Source organism: Rattus norvegicus, chromosome 8 (assembly GCF_021556685.1).
Source record: "Rattus norvegicus strain SHRSP/BbbUtx chromosome 8, alternate assembly SHRSP_T2T, whole genome shotgun sequence".
In the NCBI taxonomy this organism is placed as follows: Eukaryota; Metazoa; Chordata; class Mammalia; order Rodentia; family Muridae; genus Rattus; species Rattus norvegicus.
In genome coordinates, this window is record NC_141541.1 from 83,544,453 (window position 1) to 83,567,850 (window position 23,398).

A 23,398-nucleotide genomic window follows, 5' to 3' on the forward strand; every position below is an offset into this window, starting at 1 on the left:
AAAATAGAGTGCTGTAAGTTAAACAGAAGTTTAAAGGATGGAAAGGGGTGTGGCTAAGTTGGTAGAGCACTTGCAGAGCATGCATGAAACTCTGAATTTGCTCTCTACCATTGCATAAAGTGTGCATGGTGGCATACACCTATAAACTCACAGACTGGGAAGTGCAGGCAGGAGGAACAGAAGCTCGAGGTCATCCTCAGCCGCAGAGCAGGTTTGAAGTCAGCCTAGGATTGTGAGGCCTGATCTCAGCGTCAACGGCAACAGAAGAGAGAAACAAGGGATACACACATCTCTGGCTGCTCCATCCACTCAACTCTCAAGTGTACATTATGTTTTCACACTGGGCATGCATCTTCTGATTTATAGTTCCTTCTGGTTTGCTAAAAAGAACATTCCTTGACACAGTAGCACCTATTATAGTTCCGCATCTCAGTTTTGAGCAAAAATAGATTTTCAGTTTCTGACTTCCTGGTGTTGACAGTGAAGTAAAGGGTGATGTGATATAACTGTGGAGTTTAATTTAGGTATAGAAGTCATGGAAGGATCCTAAATAACTTGAGGACAGAAACCAGTCAGAACTCAAACCAGAGGCTTCGGAGCAAGGTCAAGCTTGAGAGAAAAGTCTCAGAGCTTGAGGCTGTGTGGGAGTTCAAACAGCTAAATGAACTCAATGCAGAGTGTCTTTGGTTGAGCTGACAGAAGTGAGCTAAGCAGTGGGTGAGCAAGAAATGTCACGTGATGAGGCTGCTTCTTTAAAACAGAAGACTCTAGGGACATATGTAAATATATTGTAATACATGGTTTTAAGCAAGGGTGAGACAGTCAGATTTTTCCATTTCAAATAGGTCAGTTTGGCTGTTGAACAGAAAAGGGGAGAGAAAGCCTGATGGACAGACAGTTTTTCCCCGTATGGGGAGATAGTGGTTAGGACTAGAGTACTGAATGGAGGTGCAAGCGAGCTTAGATAATATCACCACTACAACTTGATTGCCGAGAGGCAAAGTGAGGACAATACTCAGGACCAGTTTCCTCCAAGAGCAAGTAACTTGCTGGTAGAGGTGCTCTTCTGTTATCCCTGCTGTTACTTACCACAGGAAGGACATGGAGATGGGAGGTCTGTACACTTGCTGCACTAGTTAAGATGCTTCTGACACAAGTGGAGAGGTGGTAGTTTTCTGAGATGGAGTCGGGAGTTTAGTTGAAAAGGTCTGAGCTAGAGAGAAATTTAAGCTGGAAGTGGGTAGGATATATAAGAACAACTATATAAGAACAAGAATAATGCAGTCTAAACAGCATACTGGTCTGTTTTTTCTTAATTTTGCAATTATATTTATGTACAGAAAACTTAGTGTACATTTAACCCAGTTTAGTGGTGAGTTCTTTAGCCTTTGCCTTTTCCAGCTTGGCAATGCGAGCCACAGACTTAGACCCAGGACGTTGCCTCCCCAGTGGCGGCAGATCTCATCATATTTGTCATTATAATTGGTCCTAACAGCTTCACCAGCTTAGCCAGAGCACCCTTGTCTTCCGAGTTCACCTGTGTGAAGGCAACAGTGGTGCACGTCTTCCTGTGGACCAGGCGTCCCAGCCTGGCCTTTCCCTTGGTGATGCAGTAGGGCATCCCCATCTTTCGACATAGGGCAGGCAGGAAAACCACCAGCTCAGTGGGGTCTACATCATGGGCAGTCACCACCAGCTGAGCCTTCTTGTTCTCCACTGAGATGGTGACTGTATTGACCTCTGCTTGGAGGACAGGCGGTCTCTTAGTTGGGACGTCCCCTTTGCCAGCAGCTTTCTTCTCAGCATGGGCCAGCAGCCTTTGCTTTTTCTCCTGCTTTGTCTCTGGCCTGTACTTGTGGGTGAGCTTAAGCAGCTGAGTCGCTGTCTGCCTGTTCAGGGCCTGGGTGAACTGGTTGATGGCAGGAGGTACTTATAGAGGATGGCTCTTTGCTGTTGCAGCCTGATGTAGCGGGGCCATTTAACAAATCGTGTGAGATCTATTTTGGGCTGGATGTCCTGACCAATGCCGAAGTTCTTAAGCCTTTTCTCAAACAAAGGACTGATCACCTTTTTTGGCCTCTTGTTTCTTGACCACGCGGGGTCCGGGGCCACCTTCTTCCCCTTGGCCTTCTTTCCTTTGGGCATCTTGCTCAGCTGGAGGAGAGAAAGAGTGTTCTGTTTTTCTTGAGACAGGGTTTATCTGTATATTCCTGGCTGTCTTAGAACTCACTCTGTATACCAGGCTGGCCTCAAACTCACAGAGATCCATCTGCCTCTGCCTCTTGAGTGCAGGGATTAAGGGCATGAGCTGCCACTACCCAGCATATACTATTATTATTAATCAGAGTAGCTAGTGCTTACTGCCTGGTCGTGTGTCCTAAGTATTGTCACGGAAGACCTGGAACATGCTCTGAGCTTAGTAACACTGATCTAAGCCTAGGAGCGTCTGCCCTCAACGCTGGGAACAGGTAGCTACTTGTTATACACAGAAGGGAACTACAGCCAGTGCCTGCCTGTTATTTACAGGGACTATTTCAAGTCTCTTAAGCACATTGTCCCTTATATGTGTAGTTAAACTCCACTATTCCTTAAAATTCAACATACAGAATATTTTATTTAAAACATTTAAAAAACTGCCCACGACTTCTTTCATTTCTAATTCTTTTATATGATGATAGACTACATCAAGGGAACAGCTCTGTGTTGAGGCATATACATATGTTACATGACCTACATTTTATACCTTTCTTTAAGCTACCAGCCAGGTATAAAATGATAGGAAGATGTGATTTCTTTTCTTAACTGGGTGGCTGTGTTCATTGAGATTGTCCCTGTTGTATCCTAAGCATTGGGAAGACTGAGCTAATCCTGGATTTGAACATGATTCTGTTGTTTGTTGAATGACTTTTGGACTAACTCAGGCTTTTTTGTTGAACAGGGGACTTCTTTAATAACAATCATGAAACATTTTGTAAAACTTTAGTCCATTCAGAACTTTCGCTGTCATCAAAGCTTTGTGATGACAGCACGATTCCTTTATTTGTGAATTTAGTCCTACTGTTGATTAATATATTCATTTAGAATTTTGTAATTTATCTTTAAATACCACTGACTAATTGTAGATAGAAAGAATAATTTTTCTTGGTATGTATATTAAAGGTGTTCTTACAAAGTGAGATATAGTTCCAAAAACAATCTTTACAAGAATATTAAAGAACCTCAGTGCCTAAAAATATTCATTCCAAATCTTTCCCATCAAACACTAAAATTCTAGAGAAACAAAAATCATATAACTTTTCCTACCTTGATTTAAAAAACTCTCCATTAATTCTCTAGTTTTTGTTTTTCTCATAAATTAAAAAAAACACAATTGTAATGCTTATAAGAAGTTGAATTGAATTTTGGTGTGTGTGTGTCTGTGTGTGTGTGTGTGTGTGTGTGTGTGTGTGTGTGTGTGTGTGTAAGACAGGGTCACATGTAGCACAGGCTGACTGGCCTCAAACTCACTGTGTAGTGGAGGATGACCTTGCACTTGTGCATTCTTCCCTCCGCCAATGCTCCTGTTACTAATGTGCCCCATTTATGGGTGCTTTTGGTTCAAGCCTGGGCTTCCTGCATGTTATACACGTGCTCTGTCAAGCTAGCTACATCCCCTGCTAAGATTCAACTCATTTACATGTTTTGGGGGTAGGTACTTTATTGGCAATAGTTTAGATAAAGACAGATACTTGCCATATCACCAGGTTCTCCTGCTTGATGGATCTCTGAACTAGGGTTGGTTTAGGGTCAAACCTAGTAGCTGGTTTACTAGGGCACCACAAGAACCTGAAAGTATCACCCACACAATTGGATGGCCCTACCTAACATAATCCTGAGAGCTTGACTTTTACACTATGCACATTTTATTGTACAAGCAAAATAATTTCAAGAACTGCGAAAAATCTTAAATCAACCCCATCATTTTGTTTATTTAGAGAAGTTCATGGATCAGAAATTATTGGTTTGTTAAGTTTTAGTCCTTAATGTCAGCTATCTTCTCACTGTGCTGTTTCTTGCTCCATGACAGAGCCTCACCCTGAGGTCCTAGCCAGCCAGCACTGCAGGAAGGATGTCAGGCGGATGGGTGTGGTTTTGACACATTGTCTTAGGTGAAATAGTCCTAAAATACACCTGGGCACATGGATCACATTAGTGACTGTTTCAGTTATAATACTAGTAAGCATAATTTGGGAAGAAGAAATTGATCTCCCTTTTAAACAAGAAGTACATCTGGAGGGAAAGTTTGTATACCTTTTAACATAGACACATTTAAAAACTAATTTTTTTACCATATTTAAGCTCTGTCTCAGTATATGTTAAAATGGGTTAATAATGGGATTATTGTAATAATTTGGGTAAAGTTAGTCATGTAAAATGCCTGAGCACACAAAATGCTCAACAATTATAGCTTCATTCCTTGGCAGATCGGTAATAATTTTTGTTAGAGCTGTGTTGCTATTTAGTTTATCACCATTTCTACCCAGGTGTGATGGCTCTATGACCAGAGCTCATGAAGATTATTAAGGGCAGGCCTTGTGTAAAATTCCAGAGAGATAGAGGTGAAAAAGACATACTTCCTTTCAAGGAGATGTCTCTAGATTGGGATAAGTCATCAAGCAGTGGAGGAAGAAGCCTAGTTGAAGGCTGTATGAGATACAGGAGACACTGAGAATGAAGTGCCAAGTGACAGGTAAGGAAAGGCACTGAAGAAGGGTAAATGGTGTTTCTACTGACTGGAAATAGAGGAACAGCGATCCAAATGGAGGAAAGAGCTGAAGTAAAGGCACAGACATGTGACCCAGCATGGCCCTTCAGGGTACAGCCAACCCAGACTCTGACGTGACACAGTGGAATGAAACAGCGGGGCGGGGTTGCTAAAGCTATTCTGTTGAGGGGTTCAGTGCAATTACTGCTACTCTTTTTCTGAGCCGGAGTGATAGCTGTATGACAGTTCATTGTATCAGTCTTTTGTTTAACATGCATTTATCTTTTCTTGTATGTATGAGATATCTCATAATGTTTTTAAATTATATATACAATTACTAAGTGTGACAATTTTCAAGATTTCCTAGTTTTGGGTTTTTTTTTTTTAAATATTTTCCCCTTTACTTTGGAAAGCCCACAGTGTACATTTTAAAATAACAGCTCCTGAATGTTTCATCTCAGACATTCCATAATTATGAAGAGTCACGTAGAATGTCATTAATTTGTCAGGTTCAGAGGAGTGGGCACTAGTGATGATTTCTGTCTTCAGCTCATGGCTCAGAGGGACACACACACACAATTTTTTTAAATGGTACAAAATCATTTTGTGAATATTCACAACAGATAAATACACCAATGAAAATCAGATGCTGATGATTTGATGTGGAATGTAGGAAGATGCTCACATACTGTGTGAATTGAGTAGCATGTGAAAGAATTTAGGGGGAAAGAGAAGATCATGTGGGTCAGATTTGTTGGGTTTCAGGGATTGGCTGGTTCTTGCTAATGGTGTAGGTTTTGTTCCCGAATGTCTGAGGCATCAGAAACACAGCTGCTTTTGGTGTTCCTACTTTTCAGGCTTCCTTGATTAACAAAATGCAAGTTAGCACAACTTCAGTGAGTCATTTGCACTAATCAAAGATCTCTTCAGTACTGTCATTGTGACAGGAAACAAAAAGATGACTGGTGCTTCCTTATTAAGCAGAGAGAGATGTGCTTCCCTAGAAGGTGCAAGGGTTATGCTGCATAAGGTAGCATGGTCTACTGCCCCTCTAGGGTGCATACTGGAGCAAGCATGTCCCTGGAACCTGCCTTTCCAGTGCACTTGCATTAGACTGCCAGAATTACCTCATCACTGCCAGACAGGTCCACAGGTCAATTAAGTTGTATTGTGAAAATTAGAAATAACTTTTCTTTTCCTGCAAACTATATTATGCAACTTAAATCAGTGCTAATATTTTTCTGATTTTGTGAATTACAAAGTTTAGCCTTTCATTTTATTTCTAATCTCATTTCTCACTTCAACCTTAGTTCTTATTTAAGTTCAAGTGAATCCAATTATCACAGTTCTGCTGTGTTCATATTTTCTATGTTTTTAATTATTTGTTTATTTTCCAGTGCTGGGGATTGAACCCAGGGTGTTAATGCATGCTAGGCAAGAACTCTACTACTGAATCAAACCATCCATGTCTATATTTTAATTTGACTCATTGAAAGCATGTTCTGATCCTTCATCTTCTACAGAATTGTGGACTTTTTAATTGTTGTTTTTGCTTTATTCATCGTTTGTATCTCAAATCCCAAACCCTTGTTTTTCCTCTCCTACCAGTTCCTATCATTGTTTACTTTCTTGCTCAGCACATTAGGAATCTCTCTACTTTGAGTACTTAACTTATGTTCCATCTCAAACATGCTTTGTGGCCTTACTCCCTAATGTGGCTCCAAAGAGAACTCTTGAGTTTCCTGCCTCTCATCCCAGCCCTCTCATCTCATGTCTTTGATCTTAAATAAAATCAACATGTGTTGTCTATCAATTGACTCAAAGAGCTTGGTCAGCCATCAAGGTGACATGGAAGATGTTGCTGAAGGAGTAAATACTCTAATGTTGAAGTTAGATTGATCCACAGCAGGCGTCTGCCCTGTTTCTAATGGCTGCTGGGTTCTCACTACTGTGCTGTATTGGACTTTTCTCTGTAATCTTTTTGTCTTGTTTCCTTTGAGCCATATGGGGGATGTAACTGGACGAGTTTAATTCTGATCCTTTGAGTTTTCATTGCATTTGCATTGGGTCCTGGGGAAGGAGTAGAAGGTAGTGTGAATAGTAACAGAGGCATGTTATGTTAGGATGACAGTTTGGTTCTAACTGATATGGAGAAGAAGCATAAGGAAGAGCATTCAGGATTCATAGCTGTTTCTTTTCCTCCTTGGATAATTTCTTAAGCTGTAGTAGTAAGATGAGAGAAGTTGGTTATCAGAGAAACATAAATATTTTACTTCAGATGTAGGTGAGGGCGTTAGCCTCCATCTACTGGTCTGAGTGTGTTAATGCCATGCTCTGGGAAGTACAGCTTTTGGCAAGTACTCATTGCAAAGCACTGTGGATATCTGAGTTGCTGACACAAAGGTATTTCTTTAAAATCTCCTAGTAGGGCGAGGCTACTCATTCCTCTACAGGCTTACTTGGTTGGTTTAAATTTCCTGTTTTCATCAGTTAAGAAGGTATTAGGTCATTTCAAGACTGAATATCACATATGTATGTTTTTTCTTTCCAGAACTAGTAGACCATTTCAGAGAAAATTACAAATATTAACTTTGTAAAGTAAGAGATGGAGAATATATTAAAGCACCATGACCAAGCAATTTATAAAGGAAAAAGTTTAATTGGGTTCCAGAGGGTTAGTTAGAGTCTATGATGGAGAAGTGAAGGCATGGTAGAAGGTGCCTGGAACAGCAACTCATACTCATATACATATATACATACATATATATATATATATTTATACACATACACACACACACACACACACACACAGAGTATATGAATTTACTGTGGCTGTCTTCAGACACACCAGAAAAGGACATCAGATCCCATTACAGATGGTTGTGAGCCACCATGTGGCTGCTGGGAATTGAACATGGGTCCTCTAGAAGACCAGCCAGTGCTCTTAACTGCTAAGACATTTTTCCAACCCAAGAGCTCATATCATGATCCACAAGCACACTGCAGTGAGAGCAAGAGCATACTGGGAAAGGCGCAAATCTTTTGAAACTCTAAAGTTCACCCCTAGTGAAGCACTTTTTCTTTTTTTTTTTTTTTTTTTTTTTTTTCGGAGCTGGGGACCGAACCCAGGGCCTTGTGCTTCCTAGGCAAGCGCTCTACCACTGAGCTAAATCCCCAACCCCCCCCTTTTTTTTTCTTTTCTTTTTTTTTTTTTCCGGAGCTGGGGACCGAACCCAGGGCCTTGAGCTCGCTAGGCAAGCGCTCTACCGCTGAGCTAAATCCCCAACCCCGTGAAGCACTTTTTCTAACAAGATCACACCTAACCCTTCCCAAACAGTTCCACCAACTGGGAACTAAGTATTCAAACATGAGCCTCTGGGGGACGTTTTCTTTCAGCTACCACAGAACAGTTTCATAGAAATGCCTGTTGAATTAGTGATTTTAATTATATTTTTCAGTTTATAGACCATGTGCCAGAGAAAAAGTTATGAAACAAATTTCAGTAAAAACATTTGATATATGACATTAGAAATCACTTCCTTTGGCATTCATAGTAATTACGGATGTAATTCTGTGTATCTTGCTGTGACTCCAAAGACTGTAGTACTGGTGTCATGGAAATATATGTTATTTTCAAAGTCATTTAATTAAAGATGAAAACTTTAAAAAAAAAGAAAGAAATCACTTCCTGTGTAAAAACATTAACAATTGTACCTGTACTGATACATTGTTAATATTTTTACTGTATTTTAACAGAGTTTCTGTGTGTATAATTCTTAAAACAGGGAGACTGTTGTTACTGTAGTCTTTTATAGTTGTCAGAAATAACAGCTATGGTGGCTAGATTAGAATCTAATAATATAACATAATACAATATAATATAATATAGTATAATATGGTATAGTATAAGGCTGGAGAGATGGCTCAGTGGTTAAGAGCACTGACTGCTCTTCCAGAGGTCCTGAGTTCAATTCCCAGCAACCACATGGTGTCTCACAAGTATCTATTTGAGATCTGATGTCCTCTTCTAGTGTGTCTGAAGAGAGTGACAATGTACTCACATTAAATAAATGAACAAACAAATGAATAATTAGTATAATATAGTTCTAAAATCATACTCTGTCCTACTAAAAATATTTCAGCACTCTTTAGCTAATTGTTCACATTAAAAGTTTTTATGATTTTTTTTAATGATAAAAGAAAAACAAAACAATTGGATGAGTTTTAATCTGTACAGAGTATACTGGGGCATTGTTCTTGTTGTTGTCCCTCCTTCCTTCTTTCCTTCCTTCCTTTCTTTTTTAAGGCTTCTAAAGAATTTTATGCTGATGTTCTCACTAGCCTGAAATTCACTATGTAGCCCAAAGTGACTTAAACTCGCATCGGTCTGGCCTCTCAAGTCCTTAGGTTCCCCAAGTGTGCTACTACACATACCCAGCTTTCCAAACGTCAATCATAAGACATCGCTCTATTATGTCATAGCAGTGTCCCAAAAGGAAGGTTTAGAAACCTGTCAGTATCAAGGTTAATGTAATGTCTTGTTCAGGGAGGGGCTGAAGTATTTTACTGCTCGAGCACTTCCTTTAAGTTCTTTTGAGTCTCAGATCTTTGCTTTCATTCACCCACTACCTTTTAATTCTCTTTCCCCTACCTCTAAATCTTTAACATCTCTCTTGCAGCAGGTAGCATTGTTGGTACAGGTTTGCAGAACTTTTCGTGGCCAGTCCTTAGAATATCATCACATCACAGTTCCGGAAGTAGCTCTGCATGGAGTTCTGCATGGTGCACACCTAAATCCAGATGTCATTTCAAGTCAGAGCTCAAATAGCTTACACGTTGCTCACTACTAACTATAAAACCTAGGGTCAGGGAAATGGCTTAATTAATAAAGTGCTTGTCATTCAAACATAAGGACCCGAATTCCAATCTCTAGCACCTACATTAAAATCTTTAGGACATGCCTGTAATCCTAGCACTAGAGAGGCAGAGACAAGCAGATAGATCCCTGGAGCTCAATGGTCATTTATTTTTGATGAATTGTTGAGCTCCTGGATCAGCTAGAGACCAACAAAAAGATGGAAAGCAATAGAGGAAGAGACCTAACATCACCCCTTGATTTACACACACACTTACACATATGCACATGTGTGTGCACACATACACAGTTCAAGTCTAGCTGAGAACATGGTGATCCATACCTGTAGTTCTAGATGTTTGGATAACTGCAGCAGAGGGGTCTCATAAGAGCAGCGTCTGCCTGGTCTGTATAGCAAGTTAAGGCCATCTTAGAACCTTCTTAAAAGGTGTTTGGGAGGCTAAGGCTGTAACTCAGTGATAGTGTTTGCCTAGTGTTCAATGGTCACAGGCAGGCAGGCAGGCAGGCAGGCAAGATAGAGAGAGGGAGAGAGAGAAAGAGAGAGAGAATATGAAGGAGACAAAGGGGGGGGAGAATTGATCTGCAGGTGATTTTACATTAAATGAGAATATAAGTGTATGTCAGAGGCAAGATTTAGTCTGGTGCATATCAGTATGTCTCCAAATAGATCTAGCTTCTCCTACAATATTATCTATTAATGGGACCAAACATTAGAACCTAAGACTCACTTAATTTTTTTACTCTGTGTGTGTGTGTGTGTGTGTGTGTGTGTGTGTGTGTGTGTGTGTGTATGTGTGTACATGCATGCACGCATGTGTGTATTGGAGGTCAGAGGAAACTCATGCCAGATGGAAGTCAGGGCTACTTGGAGGAATCATTTCCTTCGTTCTACCATGTGGGTTCCAAGTATTGAACTCACATCTTCTGGCTTAATGGTAAGCTCCTTACCTACTACATCATTTGCCAGCCCTGTTTTTGAAGTTTAAAGGGAGATTCCTTCTTGGAGAGTCCAAACAGACATTGCATGTGGCTTTGCTGTGGTGTTAGTAAGATTCATGCATATTATTATATTTTTTACTGTTTCTCAAAACTCCTTATCCGGCTTAGTTCCAGAGAACTAGTTGAGATTATAGTTTTAGGACTTTGTATTCTTTGTATTCTCATGGTCCTGAGGCTACTTGAGCTAAATGTATTGCTAGTCAAATACCATTTTCCATTAATCTTCATAAAATAATGTGTTCAAACATTTAAATAACAGTTTTCTTCAACTTTTAAAATTAGCAACAAAACTGTTTTTGAAGAAAAGTTTAGGAATGTAGTCTACAGATCATCTATGGCATTAGGCTACTAGCTATTTCCCACCTCTCCACCAGAATGTTTCCTGAAAGCTATCTGAGAAGTCACCAAGGCTTTGCAGATGATGAAACCACATGAAAGATTTCAGTTGCAAATACAACCATAAAGAGATGGCTGTGCTGTCAAATTACCACCTGAGAACTTTGAAAATAGATGTTATATGTAAATTTTTACCCCAAATTACATTTACTATATAAAGCAAAGTCAGGTTTTAATTTTAGTTATTTTTTTTCAGAGCATATATTTATGTAATTTGGGAGTGGTAGTGGTACTGGGGCTAACCTACTTTTCTATTCTAATTTTAAAAGTTAAGTGTCTTGCAGCCCTGGTGTATACCTGTAATCACACAGGAGGCCTAAGCAGGAGGACCATGAGGTCAAGGCCACCCTGGACTATGCAATAAGATGCTGTCTCAAACAAACAAACAAAAAGAAAAGAAAATGTCTTATAGCCCAGAGTCCTTGTGTTGCTGTAGTTGCTGCTCTTGCTGCTCTTGCTGCTGTTGTGTTGCTTTGGTACAGGACCCCAGGCTGGCCGCCTGCTCACTCACTGCAGCTGAGATTGACTTGAATTCTCGCCCTTTCCCTCCAGGGCTGGGGTTATAGACAAGCACTGCCAGGCCTGGTCCAAGATGACAGTTCAGTAAATTAATTATAGGTAAAATTATGATATGGTATGTTTTGTATGTGATTATTAAGTATTTGATTTATTAGCTTACATTTTTTTGCTTTTTGTCTCCTAGTTTGCCCGGGTTTGGATACCTGATCCTGAGGAAGTGTGGAAATCAGCTGAGTTGCTCAAGGACTATAAACCTGGAGATAAGGTGCTCCTGCTTCACCTTGAGGAAGGGAAGGTAGGAGCTTCACCTTCATTCCTTGTATTTAGCCTAAAGTGAAGGGGAGTAAAAGATAGAATTTTACTATAATTTGATTAATGTCAATTATAACATAAATTTTAAATTAATTTAATACTCTTTTTACTATTTTGATAAAAATGGTAATTTTTCTACCCTACAGAGAGGCTCATGAGAACAGTATGTGCTTTAAAACACAATCATGTTACCATACACATTTATTATGAAGTTTGCCTTACCATCTAATTTTAATACTAAAGATATGGTTGTATTCATATTTATGTTTAGGACAGTGTTGCACTTATTTCATATTAACTAATACCAGTCTAAGATTTGATATTTTGCTGAAAGTTAATTATTTGAAAAATATTTACTAAGAAGCTAATACATGTGAAGTATCTTGCTAGTCAGCAGAAAGGCTTACAGCAGCTCTTTCTCTGACTGACTGCATTTCGCATGAGTGAACTCACCTTTGTCCTGCAACTTTTAACCTGTCCGCTAGACAGGTTGGCAGGGCATGCCACACTTTCCTTAAACAAAACTTTGTAACATTAATTTTCTTTGAAGAATTTATAGTCCCAGTGTTGAGGGCTAAATGGGACATCTCTATTGCCCTCTCTAAGGCCCAAAGGACATTGCAGAAGAGGACACAGAAAGAACATAAGAGCTGGAGGTTGTCGGGGTGGATGTAGAGTTGCTCTGAAATGCTGCTTTCTTGACACGACAGCTATTGCACCTTGAACTTACAACAGCAGTGACTGCCTACACAGGACTAGGTGGCCCATAAATATTTCATCATGCATGGAGGAGTGGTTATAAAGCCCTCCCTGAAGAATTACAATAGTAAATGGTTACTGGGGATGGGGAGCCATATTCTTCTGCAGTAGCCACTGCAAGTTGCTCTTCCTTGAGTAGATAACCCTCAACCCATGCTCATGCAGGCAACACTAATTAGATACAGAGGGATATCCTCCCAAAGGCATGAAAGTGGGAGGGGCTTCTTGGGAAGAAGAAGGATTTATTGGAAGATGGAGGAAATAAGAGACAGTAATAGGAGGAGGAATATGATCAAATTATGTTTGTGTGTATAATTGTGGAAAAATGAAAATTTAAAATAACTTTCAGTCTAAGCCAGATATGATGTCTCATTCCTGGCATGTGTGATCTTGAGCAGGAAGATTTCAAGTTTGAGGCCAGCTTGGGTATCATTTTAAAAAAACAGAGCAAGAACTGGTGAGATGCCTCAACATAAAAGATGCCTGCCACAAAACCTAAAGACCTGAGCTCAATCCTTAGACTCTGTATGCTAGAAGGAGAAAACTGATTTCTGAAAGTTGTCCTCTGGCCTCCACCATACACTATGGCATGAGCATGTTTGCAAGTGTGCATGCTGCTGCCGCCCCCACCAGGGAAGCTGGATTTAAATACGTATAATTTTAAATAATTAGGAAATAGAGTTGGACAGCTCCAGGAGCTTCAAGATTTCCACCTAGTGTGCTTTCCCATTGCTGTCATGAATGCCATGACTGAAAATGATCTGGGGAGAGCAGCTATTATTTTAGCTTACAGCTTACATTGCAGTGTCAAGGGAAGCCGAGGGAGGAATGCAAGGCAGGGACTTGGAGATGAGAACTGAGCAGAGAGCACCAAGGACAGCTGCCTACTGCTTTGCTCTGAGAAACAGCATTACTATCGAGAACAACCCATTAAGCTCCCCTCACAGCATTCAGCCACTTTTCTAGTACAAAGTTCCAAAGTCTTCCATATTTCTCTAAAAACCCCACATGGTCAGGTTCTTTACAGTGACAACCTGCTTTCTGGTATCAACTTCTGTATTAATTGCTTTTCTGTTGCTATGACAAAATACCATAAATCTTCAATGTTAAACTAAAGAATTAATACACCCAACATTTATAATTCATCTGCTTCATATTAGATACTATGCTAGCCCTGTTGAGCTTTATTTTTTAATAATAATTTATTATTTTAAGTAATTAATTTTGATTTCGTGTACATTGGTGTTCACCTGCATTATGTTCATGGTGTGAGGGTGTCAGATCCTGGAGATACAGATAGCTGTGAGTTGCCATGGGAATTGAACCAGAGTTGTCTAAATCACTGAGCCATCTCTTCTGCCCTGGGCTATATTTTTTAACGTCAGTTCACAGCTTTATGACAGTTTTATGGGTTGTAGGTGATAATTTTACTGTTCACCAAATAAGGAAACCAAAGCTCAGAAGCATCAGATAGACTTTCCTGAAATCAGTGTAACTAACGGAAGTCAGCCTGGTATAGTCACGCACACTGCAATCCCAGCACTTGGGAAGTAGAGTAGAGAATCAAGAGTTTAAGTTATCTTGAACTAGATATGGCCATCCTGGGATACATGAGATTCTGTTTATAAAAAAAAAAAAGAGGAGGAGGAGAAACGGAAGGAGGAAGAAGAGGAGGAAGAGGATCGATTCTAAGAATAGGATACAGATGAGAAAATAGAGAAAGTCTCCCTGTAATCAGCCATTTTCCTTTTTAAGGGAATAAAGGATTTTAGGTCCTAGAATGAAATTTTAAAAGCGCAGTCTTTGCAGTATTAGAAGTATGCATTTACTTAATCATGACCAACCATTTCAGAGAAGCAGTTCTATCCATTCCAAAAGAAAAGTTTCATATTTTTAGATGACCCTTGCCTTCTTAGTGTTTTCTCTACTCCCAGTTCCATATTCTCCTCACACTGACACGTAACTGCCCCATCCTCCCATGAAGTCTCAGAACGTTCTGGGACGCCCTTTTGCTGTTCTGGAGTCATACGGTGAGTTGTATTATCAATCAAACATGACGATCATGAGCATTTCTAAAGCCCTCCTCCTTCAGGGCCTGCTAGCAGTCCATTCGTCACACCGTTTGGAGATAAACAGAAGGGCAAATGGGGTTCCTGACTCTAAATGTTCCACTGTAGGTAGGCAGGCAAACAGAATGCGGTAAGGGGAATTTAAAGCCCTCAGATTGGAACAGTAAGGAAACAGGTACTTGTGTATTAAGGGCATTGTCCCTTGAGAAGCAAACAGAAGGAAAAGGCACAGAGTATCTTGCCTCTCTGTGTGGTCATCCATTCATACTTGATTTGAATATTTGACCTCTCTGTACATCTTTAATAGTAATAAACTAGCATGTTCTGTTGTAATTGAACTTACCTTTTCCTCTTTCACTTGTCCTATGCTATTTATCCTTAATTTATGCTGGTGTGGCAGCTTCCATAATTGGTATTGTAAAAAGCCCTATATACATATAACTTTATAATGCATAGTACTTCTTAAATGTGTCATGCCGTTTAGTGTGCTTGTGTGCATGCTTGCCATGATGCATGTGTGGAGGTCAGAGGACAACTTAAGGAATTGATTCTTTCTTTTCATTGCATAGGATCAAACTTAGGTCATCCTTTAGGCTACAAAAGCCTTTATCTCCTGAGCCATCACAGCAGCCCACATGCTACTTCTCAGTGTTTGGGGCCAGTCACCTCACTAAAGTCTAAATGAATTCTTGTTACCAAATATGTACACACAATGTAAAATATAATGTCCTGGGGCTCGGGGGGTGAGAAACCGCAGAGACTTAGGGCGTGCCCAGCATCGCCTCTTTACATTTTTACAACTTGGAGATATTTTTGTTGCACCATCTTAGAAATTATTGCTTTAATTTAAATAATGTACACAAAGCACATAGGAGTTAAGTGCCAGCATTGGGGGTTGAACCTAGGCTATTCTGACTCTAGGACTAAGTTCTTAATTGTTTCATACTATCACTTCCCATACATGAAATGAAGAGGGGGCGAAAACTCATCTAATGGCTAATGTTTCCTAGGTAGAAATCTCAAGGCTCTGACTTCTTCAACTGTATTAACGAAAATTATTTACATTGGGGCTAGAAAGATGACTCAGTAATTAAGAGTGTGTATTGTTCTTCCAGAGGTTAAGAGATTGGTTCCCTGCATCTGCATTTGACAACTTATACCGGTAATTCCAAGTCCAGGGAATCCAGTGTCCTCTCTTGTCAATTTCATCTTGTACCCACACACAGTACACACATGCATATACATAATTAAATATGAATATAACATCTTAAATTATTTATGTGGATTTACTCTGATGAAAAAGAAGCCATCCTTTCTTGTTTGCCATTTTTAACAGTTTTTCTGATAATGGAAACAACAGGAAATAAATCCATTCTAAAGCCAAGAGTCAAATCAGAAATAGGACATAATCAAGTGTATAGGTCTGTTTCATATTAGTCATTACCAAAACAGATGTTACATCTCTGTCCTCAGGATTTGGAATACCGTCTAGATCCAAAGACCAGCGAGCTCCCTCACCTACGGAACCCTGACATACTTGTTGGAGAAAATGACCTCACAGCCCTCAGCTACCTTCACGAGCCTGCTGTGCTGCACAATCTCCGCGTCCGCTTCATCGACTCCAAACTCATTTATACGTATTGTGGTGAGCTTTGCCGTTGAGCTGTAAGCTTTCCTTTGATGGCTGTAGTCACTGAAATGCACACAGGGAAAGCCAACTGTCACTGAATTTCTCAAACATGCAAAGATCCCTTCTAAGTTATCAGAAAGATTTATCAGTATTCACTAGCTGGCTACATTTCTTGTCAAACACAGTCATTTGTGAATATACATAATTTTGCTCAACATTTAAAGAACAGGTCCCTCTTTGGGATTCTCCCTTCCAAGTCATTTCAGGTTTAGTGCTGAAGTTGCTAGTTCTCTTTTTTTTGTGAAAGTCTGCTCTATGAAGTGTAGATGTTGAAGGACTGGGATTTGGTGCAGGTGCAAGGTTAGTGCTACCTTTCTTCTCAGTAACTTGGACACCCAGGACTGACACCTCCTGGTGTCTGTCTCCCTCCTGCAGTGTGAGCTGCCAGCAGCCCCATTCCTGGAGCCTGGGCGTGTGGCTGTGGACCTTCTCCCAGCCCCATCTGTCTTTGTTTTTCCCTGTTCTATTTTGTTCTTACTGATTTCCTCTCAGCTCTCTGGCTCCTTTTCTCTCATGATCCTCTCTCTCCTACTAATGGCGACTCTGCTGAGGTCCAGACGGTCATTCACTCCCATGTGTTTGTCGGCTTGCTGACCCGTGTTGTGTGTCATGTCTTCACTCTTGTCTGTTTAAACAGATACAGACACTTTCTCCTCTCAGAAGAATTTATATCTAATGTATCTGTCTTGATAACATTTCTTTTCCTTATTATTTAAATATTTTTCTTATTTTCTTCAACTTATACTTTTAAATGTATTTTATGTGTGTAAGTATTTGGCTGCATGTATGTGTGTACACCACACGTGTAGTGTGCCAGGTGCCTGTAGAGGTCAGAAGAGAACTCTGGAGTTTCAGATGGTTATGAATCACTGTGTGATGCTGGGGACCAAACCTGGTCCTCTGCTAGAGCAGTGCTCTTAACCGTTGAGCCATTTTTTCATACCCTCAACCTATTTATTAATTTGTACATGCCATGTTTTTCTGTGATGTGTTTTTTCTTTTGAGACCAGTGTCTCCTGTAACCCAGACTGTCTGAAACTCATTGTGTAGCTGAGAATGACCTTGAGCTTCTGATCCTCCATCTGTCTCTACTCTGACATGTAATATTCTTCAAAAGCATGTATTTTGTAATGTGGCATAACGGCTTAAGTAGAATCACAAAGATTTTAGTATGTATCTTGTTTGTTTCTGTTTGCTGTGTGACTCCCAGTGTGATAGCTTTCTAAAAGAAAATCCTTCAGATGAATCTCTGATTATTTCATTGGATAAATTTTTATAAATGAGCTTTGGAATTTTTTATTTTTATTGGGGAGGTGTATTCCATGCCTGTGGGTACTCACAAACACTAGAAGATGGTCTGGTTCCTCAGAGCTGTAGTTCCAGGCAGTTGTGAGTGGCCTGACATGGGTGCTGGGAACTGAACTCACATTCTCTGCGAGATCAGCAAGCGCTCCTACCCCCGAGCCTTCTCTTCAACCCCCCTTTTTTACTAAGTATGAAAATATTTAAATTATTTAAAACTGTTTCTTTTTTGCCACATGGAGATCAAACCCAGAGCTTCACAGATGATTGACAGGTGTTCTGCTTCTGAGCTCCACCCTGTCTAAGTGACATTATTTTAAACCATCTGGTCCAGATGATTTAGACTACCTAAGACTAGTATATTTTGATCTTTGAGCAGTTGCTGCCTTACTTTACCAAGCCTAATGTGCCCATTAGGAGATCACTGATTGCATTTTCTCTCTTGCCCTCCTCCCCCAGGGATAGTCCTGGTAGCTATAAATCCCTATGAGCAGCTGCCTATCTATGGAGAAGATATCATTAATGCATACAGTGGCCAGAACATGGGTGACATGGACCCTCACATCTTTGCAGTAGCTGAAGAGGCCTATAAACAAATGGCAAGGTTGGTAGGAACTTGCATTGTCATTTCATGGCTCTTGTTAGATAAGATAATGGATTCTTTGCTGTGTCATAGATAATCTAAAGAGAATAAGAACTTGTAAATAATTGCACATATCTTTGACCAATTGGTCTCAGATTGTCTGGACTATTCAATTAAATATTAAATCTCACATTTATAAATGGATTGTATTGTTTGTTTTAAAATTGCCTTTGGAAACCATCATGTTTCTGTGACTAAGCAAGGACAGGTGTTGTGTTTTATAGACGAGAGAGTCAAAGTTTAGTTGTACAGTAATAAGTGACTTCCCTAATGTCACTTTGCAAAGTGACAGACAAACTAAAAGAACTATGACCTGGAAAAGTAATCTGTATGATAGCAATTAAAAAATCTAAGACAGGACATCGGTTATGTGTGCATAAGTCTGCAGAGTGTGTCTCATATCGCCCACAGAGCCTAACAGTCTGAGGGCAGAGAATGGGAAATAAAGCACTTTCAAGATAAACGTATGCTCTAAATAATAAATGATATCACGTAATGTGAAAGGGCGAGAACACTGGAAAGAAAACTAGTTTCTTAAGCTTACAAGGAGGAACTTGGCATAATATGATGTGGGAAATCCTCAAAACAGTTTATAAATAGAAAAGAAACTGATACTATAGAGGCTTTTATTTTCTCTTTTGTAGCCAGTGTACATTTTTGGTCCAGAGCGTGATAGAATTTTATAATTATTTCAGTGAAAAAAACCCATAGAAATCATTATACCATTTTAATAATAATAGTACTTGTAATAAGAGCCAGAGTTAACCATGAGCTGTCTCCCCACAAGGTATTGATTAGCTACTTTTGGTTTATTAACAAAATTTATCTTTACAACGTTTTGAGTTTGTATTGTTATAAACTTTATTGCAGTTGGTAAAACTGAGACTTAGAGAAGTTCTATAATTTTTCTAAGGTCCATCAATAGGAAGATCATCTTTCAAATTCAGTTAGTCGACAGTAAAATATTAGTATATTAAGTATAAAATTAATTATAAGTGAATTAGCAGTATATAATATGCTATATTATATATTTATTGTATTTTATTACTATAAAATATAATGAATATCCAAATTTTAAAGCCTAATGTTTAGAAAATTCCATCTGTCAATACATTTTCCTCTAAGCTGGATAGTATCTACCAGCACTTGCTTCTTCTAGTTTCAGAGCATTGCAGTGCAATGCTGGCACCACTCAGCACAGCCTGAGACCCACTAATCAGCAAAGGAATCCCAGGGACTGCTAGACTCTAAAATTGATCTCTGAAAGTTTTTGTAGTACTTAAAGAATTTTACAATTCTCAGAAATACTTTCTTTGGCTCAAGGGATCAAAGCAAAAGCCTCGTGTGTGGTAAGCACATTCTCAGCCTCAGTACTGTTCTTAAATCTGAAAGCATGGGTTTTCATCATTGTTGTAGCAACCCTCAAATGTCAGGACACTCAGTGGGCTTCCTGACACTGTCCCTATCCCACATGGTATCCCCGTGAGTCAGTTGGCGTCATTTCCTGACCAAAACTTGTTAGGTTTGTTTTCCCCTTTGCCTAGTTTTCTTTTGTAGATAGCTTGAAATATGCTTCAGTTAGTTAGAACATTTGCCACATATTAATAAGTCTGCGCCCACAAAACCTGCTACAGTCACCAAGCAGAGTGTGTCTGCTTTGGTTTAGCCAGGGATCTGCTGCAGAATCCTTCCTTACTTATTTTACCCTTACCAAATAAACATGCCAGCTTTCCCAGGTGTGAGTCTTGCAGTTTCTCATCCCCACTGCTCCTACAGAACCCCCTTATCTTTAGGGAAGATACAACTTATCATTATTGGCAGGAACTTTGTAATGACAGTCCCAAAACCAGGCACTGTGCTGACGCAATGCAGCAGCAAACGAGACAAAGTTCCACCCCACAAACAAAGCCTGGTAAAGAATAAAAGTAAATGACGTTTATGCTTATTACCTATCAATAGGATTATTAATTAAACTGGTAGTGTTATTATAGGAATATTAGATTTCCTGATTTTGGCCACTATAAATAAATAAGAACAAAGCTCTACTGAGCAAACATTGCTAAGGTTGTGGAAGTATACATGCTTACAACCTATACTCAAATGTTGCAGAAAATACTAGAATGGGAGAAATTGAGAAAGAGAGCAAGTAGGCAACACCTGGATGTGAGCAATGCATAAGCAGGAATTCATTTTACTGTGTGTGTAGGTTCTACAAGTTTGAAATACTATCACAGTAACTTCACGGTAACAGAACAGAACAAGCAAGCAAGTGTAGACTCTGACAATGAGGTAGGAGGCTATTCAGTGATTTGAGTGAGGATGACCACAGGATTTGTTCTGAGACATAGAAGGTTGGCAGTTTCCTTTTTAGAGATGAAGAGCTTATAGGAAGAGCAGGTTATGTACACGTGGTGGGGGCTAGGGGTAAAGAGATGGGCTTACATCTTGGTTCATTGACTTATTTTATGTGCATGAGTATTTTACTTGCATATATGAATGCGCACCAAATTGATGCAGTGCTTGAAGAGGCCAGAAATGAGCCTAGTGGCAAGTGGCTTTACTGTTGGGCCATCATGATAGCCCAATTTTAGTTAGAAGTGACTGTGCCTCATCTCTGTTCTAAACATGTTCCTTAGAGAACAGTGCCCTCGTGGAATACTATACCCTCTTACATTTAATGGGCCTGTTGACTTCTAGAGGAGAAAAGGCAAAAAAAAAAGGAGTTTGGGGTTCATTTTTTTCTCTTGTATTCCTCTTCTTACATTCTTAGTTGTCCTTTCTCATGTTAAACCTGACTTATTTTTTTCACTGTGTATGTGTGTGTGTGTCTCACATGCATAAGTGCGTACACACACACACACACACACACACACACACACACACACACACACACACACAGGAAAGCATATGGGAGTCAAGTCTCTCTCCATCATCTCAATCTCATGTATGGACTTCAGTTCATCAGGCTTAGTTCCAAGGCAAGCGACTACCTGCTGAGCCATCTCACTGGCTCCCTGACTGTTTTCCTTTACCAAAATCACAATATCATTTTCATTAAACCATCACATTTAGTTTTGTTTCCTTATAGCCATGTGGTGTGGTATTATCTTAATTTTGTGTATTTCCTGCCCTTTGTGTTTTTTGTCACAAAGCAATGTTCCTAAGTTTTTCTTACAGCTTTGATTTAAAAAATAACAGTTAGTACTGTGTATAGTTTTAAAAAAATACTATGTGTACTAATTGCATCTCTCCCAATAATCCTAGAACTTAAAACTCAAGATTGCCACAGATTTCACTTTCGTCAGCTGTGAGATGGAAGTTTCCCAAGTGCTCCGTTTGGACCTTACAGTGTCTGTGAAATGTATTCGTTATCTTTATGCTTGATTAGATTAGTACATGAACCTTTTCTTCTTCCTGGTGAAGGACAGAGCATGTATGCAAAGGGGGGACATAGCAGAGCAGAAGGAGCCTACTCCACACCTCCCCGAACCCCTCAAATTAGGGGCATATGCTCTAACAACCCACTCTCTTGACATACTAGTCGCCAACCTTAAGCAGACTAACTCTTCTGGTGTTTTCTGCAAAGAGGAAGAGTGTCCCTGTTCTTCCAGTCATTAAATTATATTGGCTAATAAGTACAGAAACATTTTGAAAAATATTACGTAGACTCTGATTCAAGCTCTTCCCTTCATCATTGTGAGGCATCATCTCTGCAGTCTCCTTTCAGCCATCTAGGTGTGTCATCTGGTTTTATTACTTCTGACTTTATTTTTTACCAGACCTGTCTTAGACATCCTTTCTTATTTAGTTATGTGGTTTCTGAATGCTCTAGTGTCCTGAGGTTCATTGGCTACGTGTAAAATGACTCTTGTGGATGATGAAATCTCTCCTGTTAACAACTGTGACTCAGCTACCATGTGGTGCCAAGTATCCTACTTATATAACAGGCTTGGTGCAATGCATGCTGCCTTATAAGGCTGATCATACAGATGCATTGTGACTTTCAGTCAGTGTATCCTAAGTCAGGTTTGCTACCATGTGTGTGTATTGCGTGTATGCCCTGTATTATAGTTTGAGTATAAAATGGCTCCAAAGGTTGTGTCTAAATCTTCCCTCCCTGTATCAGATACGTGTGTCATTGTTATAGCAAGGTACACGACAAAAGCAGCTCAAGGCAGGAAGAGATTAGTTTGGCTCACTACGTGAGTTTAAGGTATAGACCTACGTGGCAGGGAGTCACAGTCGAAGAAACTCTAGGCAGCCATCTACTGTGCATCAGCAGTCAGGAAACAAGGGGAGGTGAATGCTGACATCTCGTTCCCTTCCTTCCTTCCTTCCTTCCTTCCTTCCTTCCTTCCTTCCTTTCTTTTACTTATTCACTTTACATCCCACTCACTGTTCCCTCCAGGTTACTCATCTTCCCCCATTTCCCCTCCCCTTCTCCTCTGAGAGGGTTGGGAACTCCCTTGACCCTGGCACATCAAGTCTCTGTGAGGCAAGGTGCATCCTTTCCCACTGAAGCAAAACAAGTCAGCCCAGCTAGAAGAACATATCCCACATACAGTCAACAGATTTTGGGGCAGCCCCTGTTCCAGTTGTTCAGGACCCACAGGAAGACCAAGCTGCACATCTGTTACATATGTGCAGAGAGGCCTAGGTCCAGGCTGTGTATGTTCTTTGGTTGGTGGTTCACTCTCTGAGAACACCAAGGCTCTAGGTTAGTTGACTGTGTTAGTCTTCCTGTGGGATTCCTATCCCCTTAGAGACTGTAGTCCTTTCTACTTTCTTCCATTAGAGTCTCCAAGCTCCATCCACTATTTGTCTATGAGTGTCTGCATCTGTCTGAGTCAGCTGCTGGCTGGAGCCTCTTAGAGGGCAGCCATGTCTGCAAGCATTACTGAGTATCATTAATAGTGTTATGGAATTGGTGCTTGCCCATGGGATGGGTCTCAAGTTAGGCCAGTTATTGTTTGGCCATTCCCTCAGTCCATGCTCCCTCCCCTGTGCCTGCATTATTTGTAGAAAGGATAAAATTTGGGTTGAAAGTTTTGTGGGTAGATTGGTATCTCTATATCTCCACTGGGGTTCC

At 40.0% G+C, this 23,398-nt stretch overlaps 1 protein-coding gene across 8 annotated transcripts in view; it reads left to right on the forward strand.

Annotated features, from left to right (window-relative positions):
- Myo5a (myosin VA) overlaps positions 1-23,398 on the forward strand; it is a 167,654-nt gene that overhangs the window by 32,577 nt on the left and 111,679 nt on the right. For 6 of the 8 annotated variants that reach the window (XR_015626373.1, XM_087560520.1, XM_087560521.1 and 3 more), the window contains 3 exon segments: positions 11,719-11,829; positions 16,148-16,319; positions 18,126-18,270. Coding sequence is in view for 5 of the 8 variants with exons in the window: in XM_087560520.1 (XP_087416646.1) it covers positions 11,719-11,829; positions 16,148-16,319; positions 18,126-18,270 (428 nt within the window). In the remaining 3 variants the exon portion in view is untranslated. 8 annotated transcript variants of the gene reach the window in all.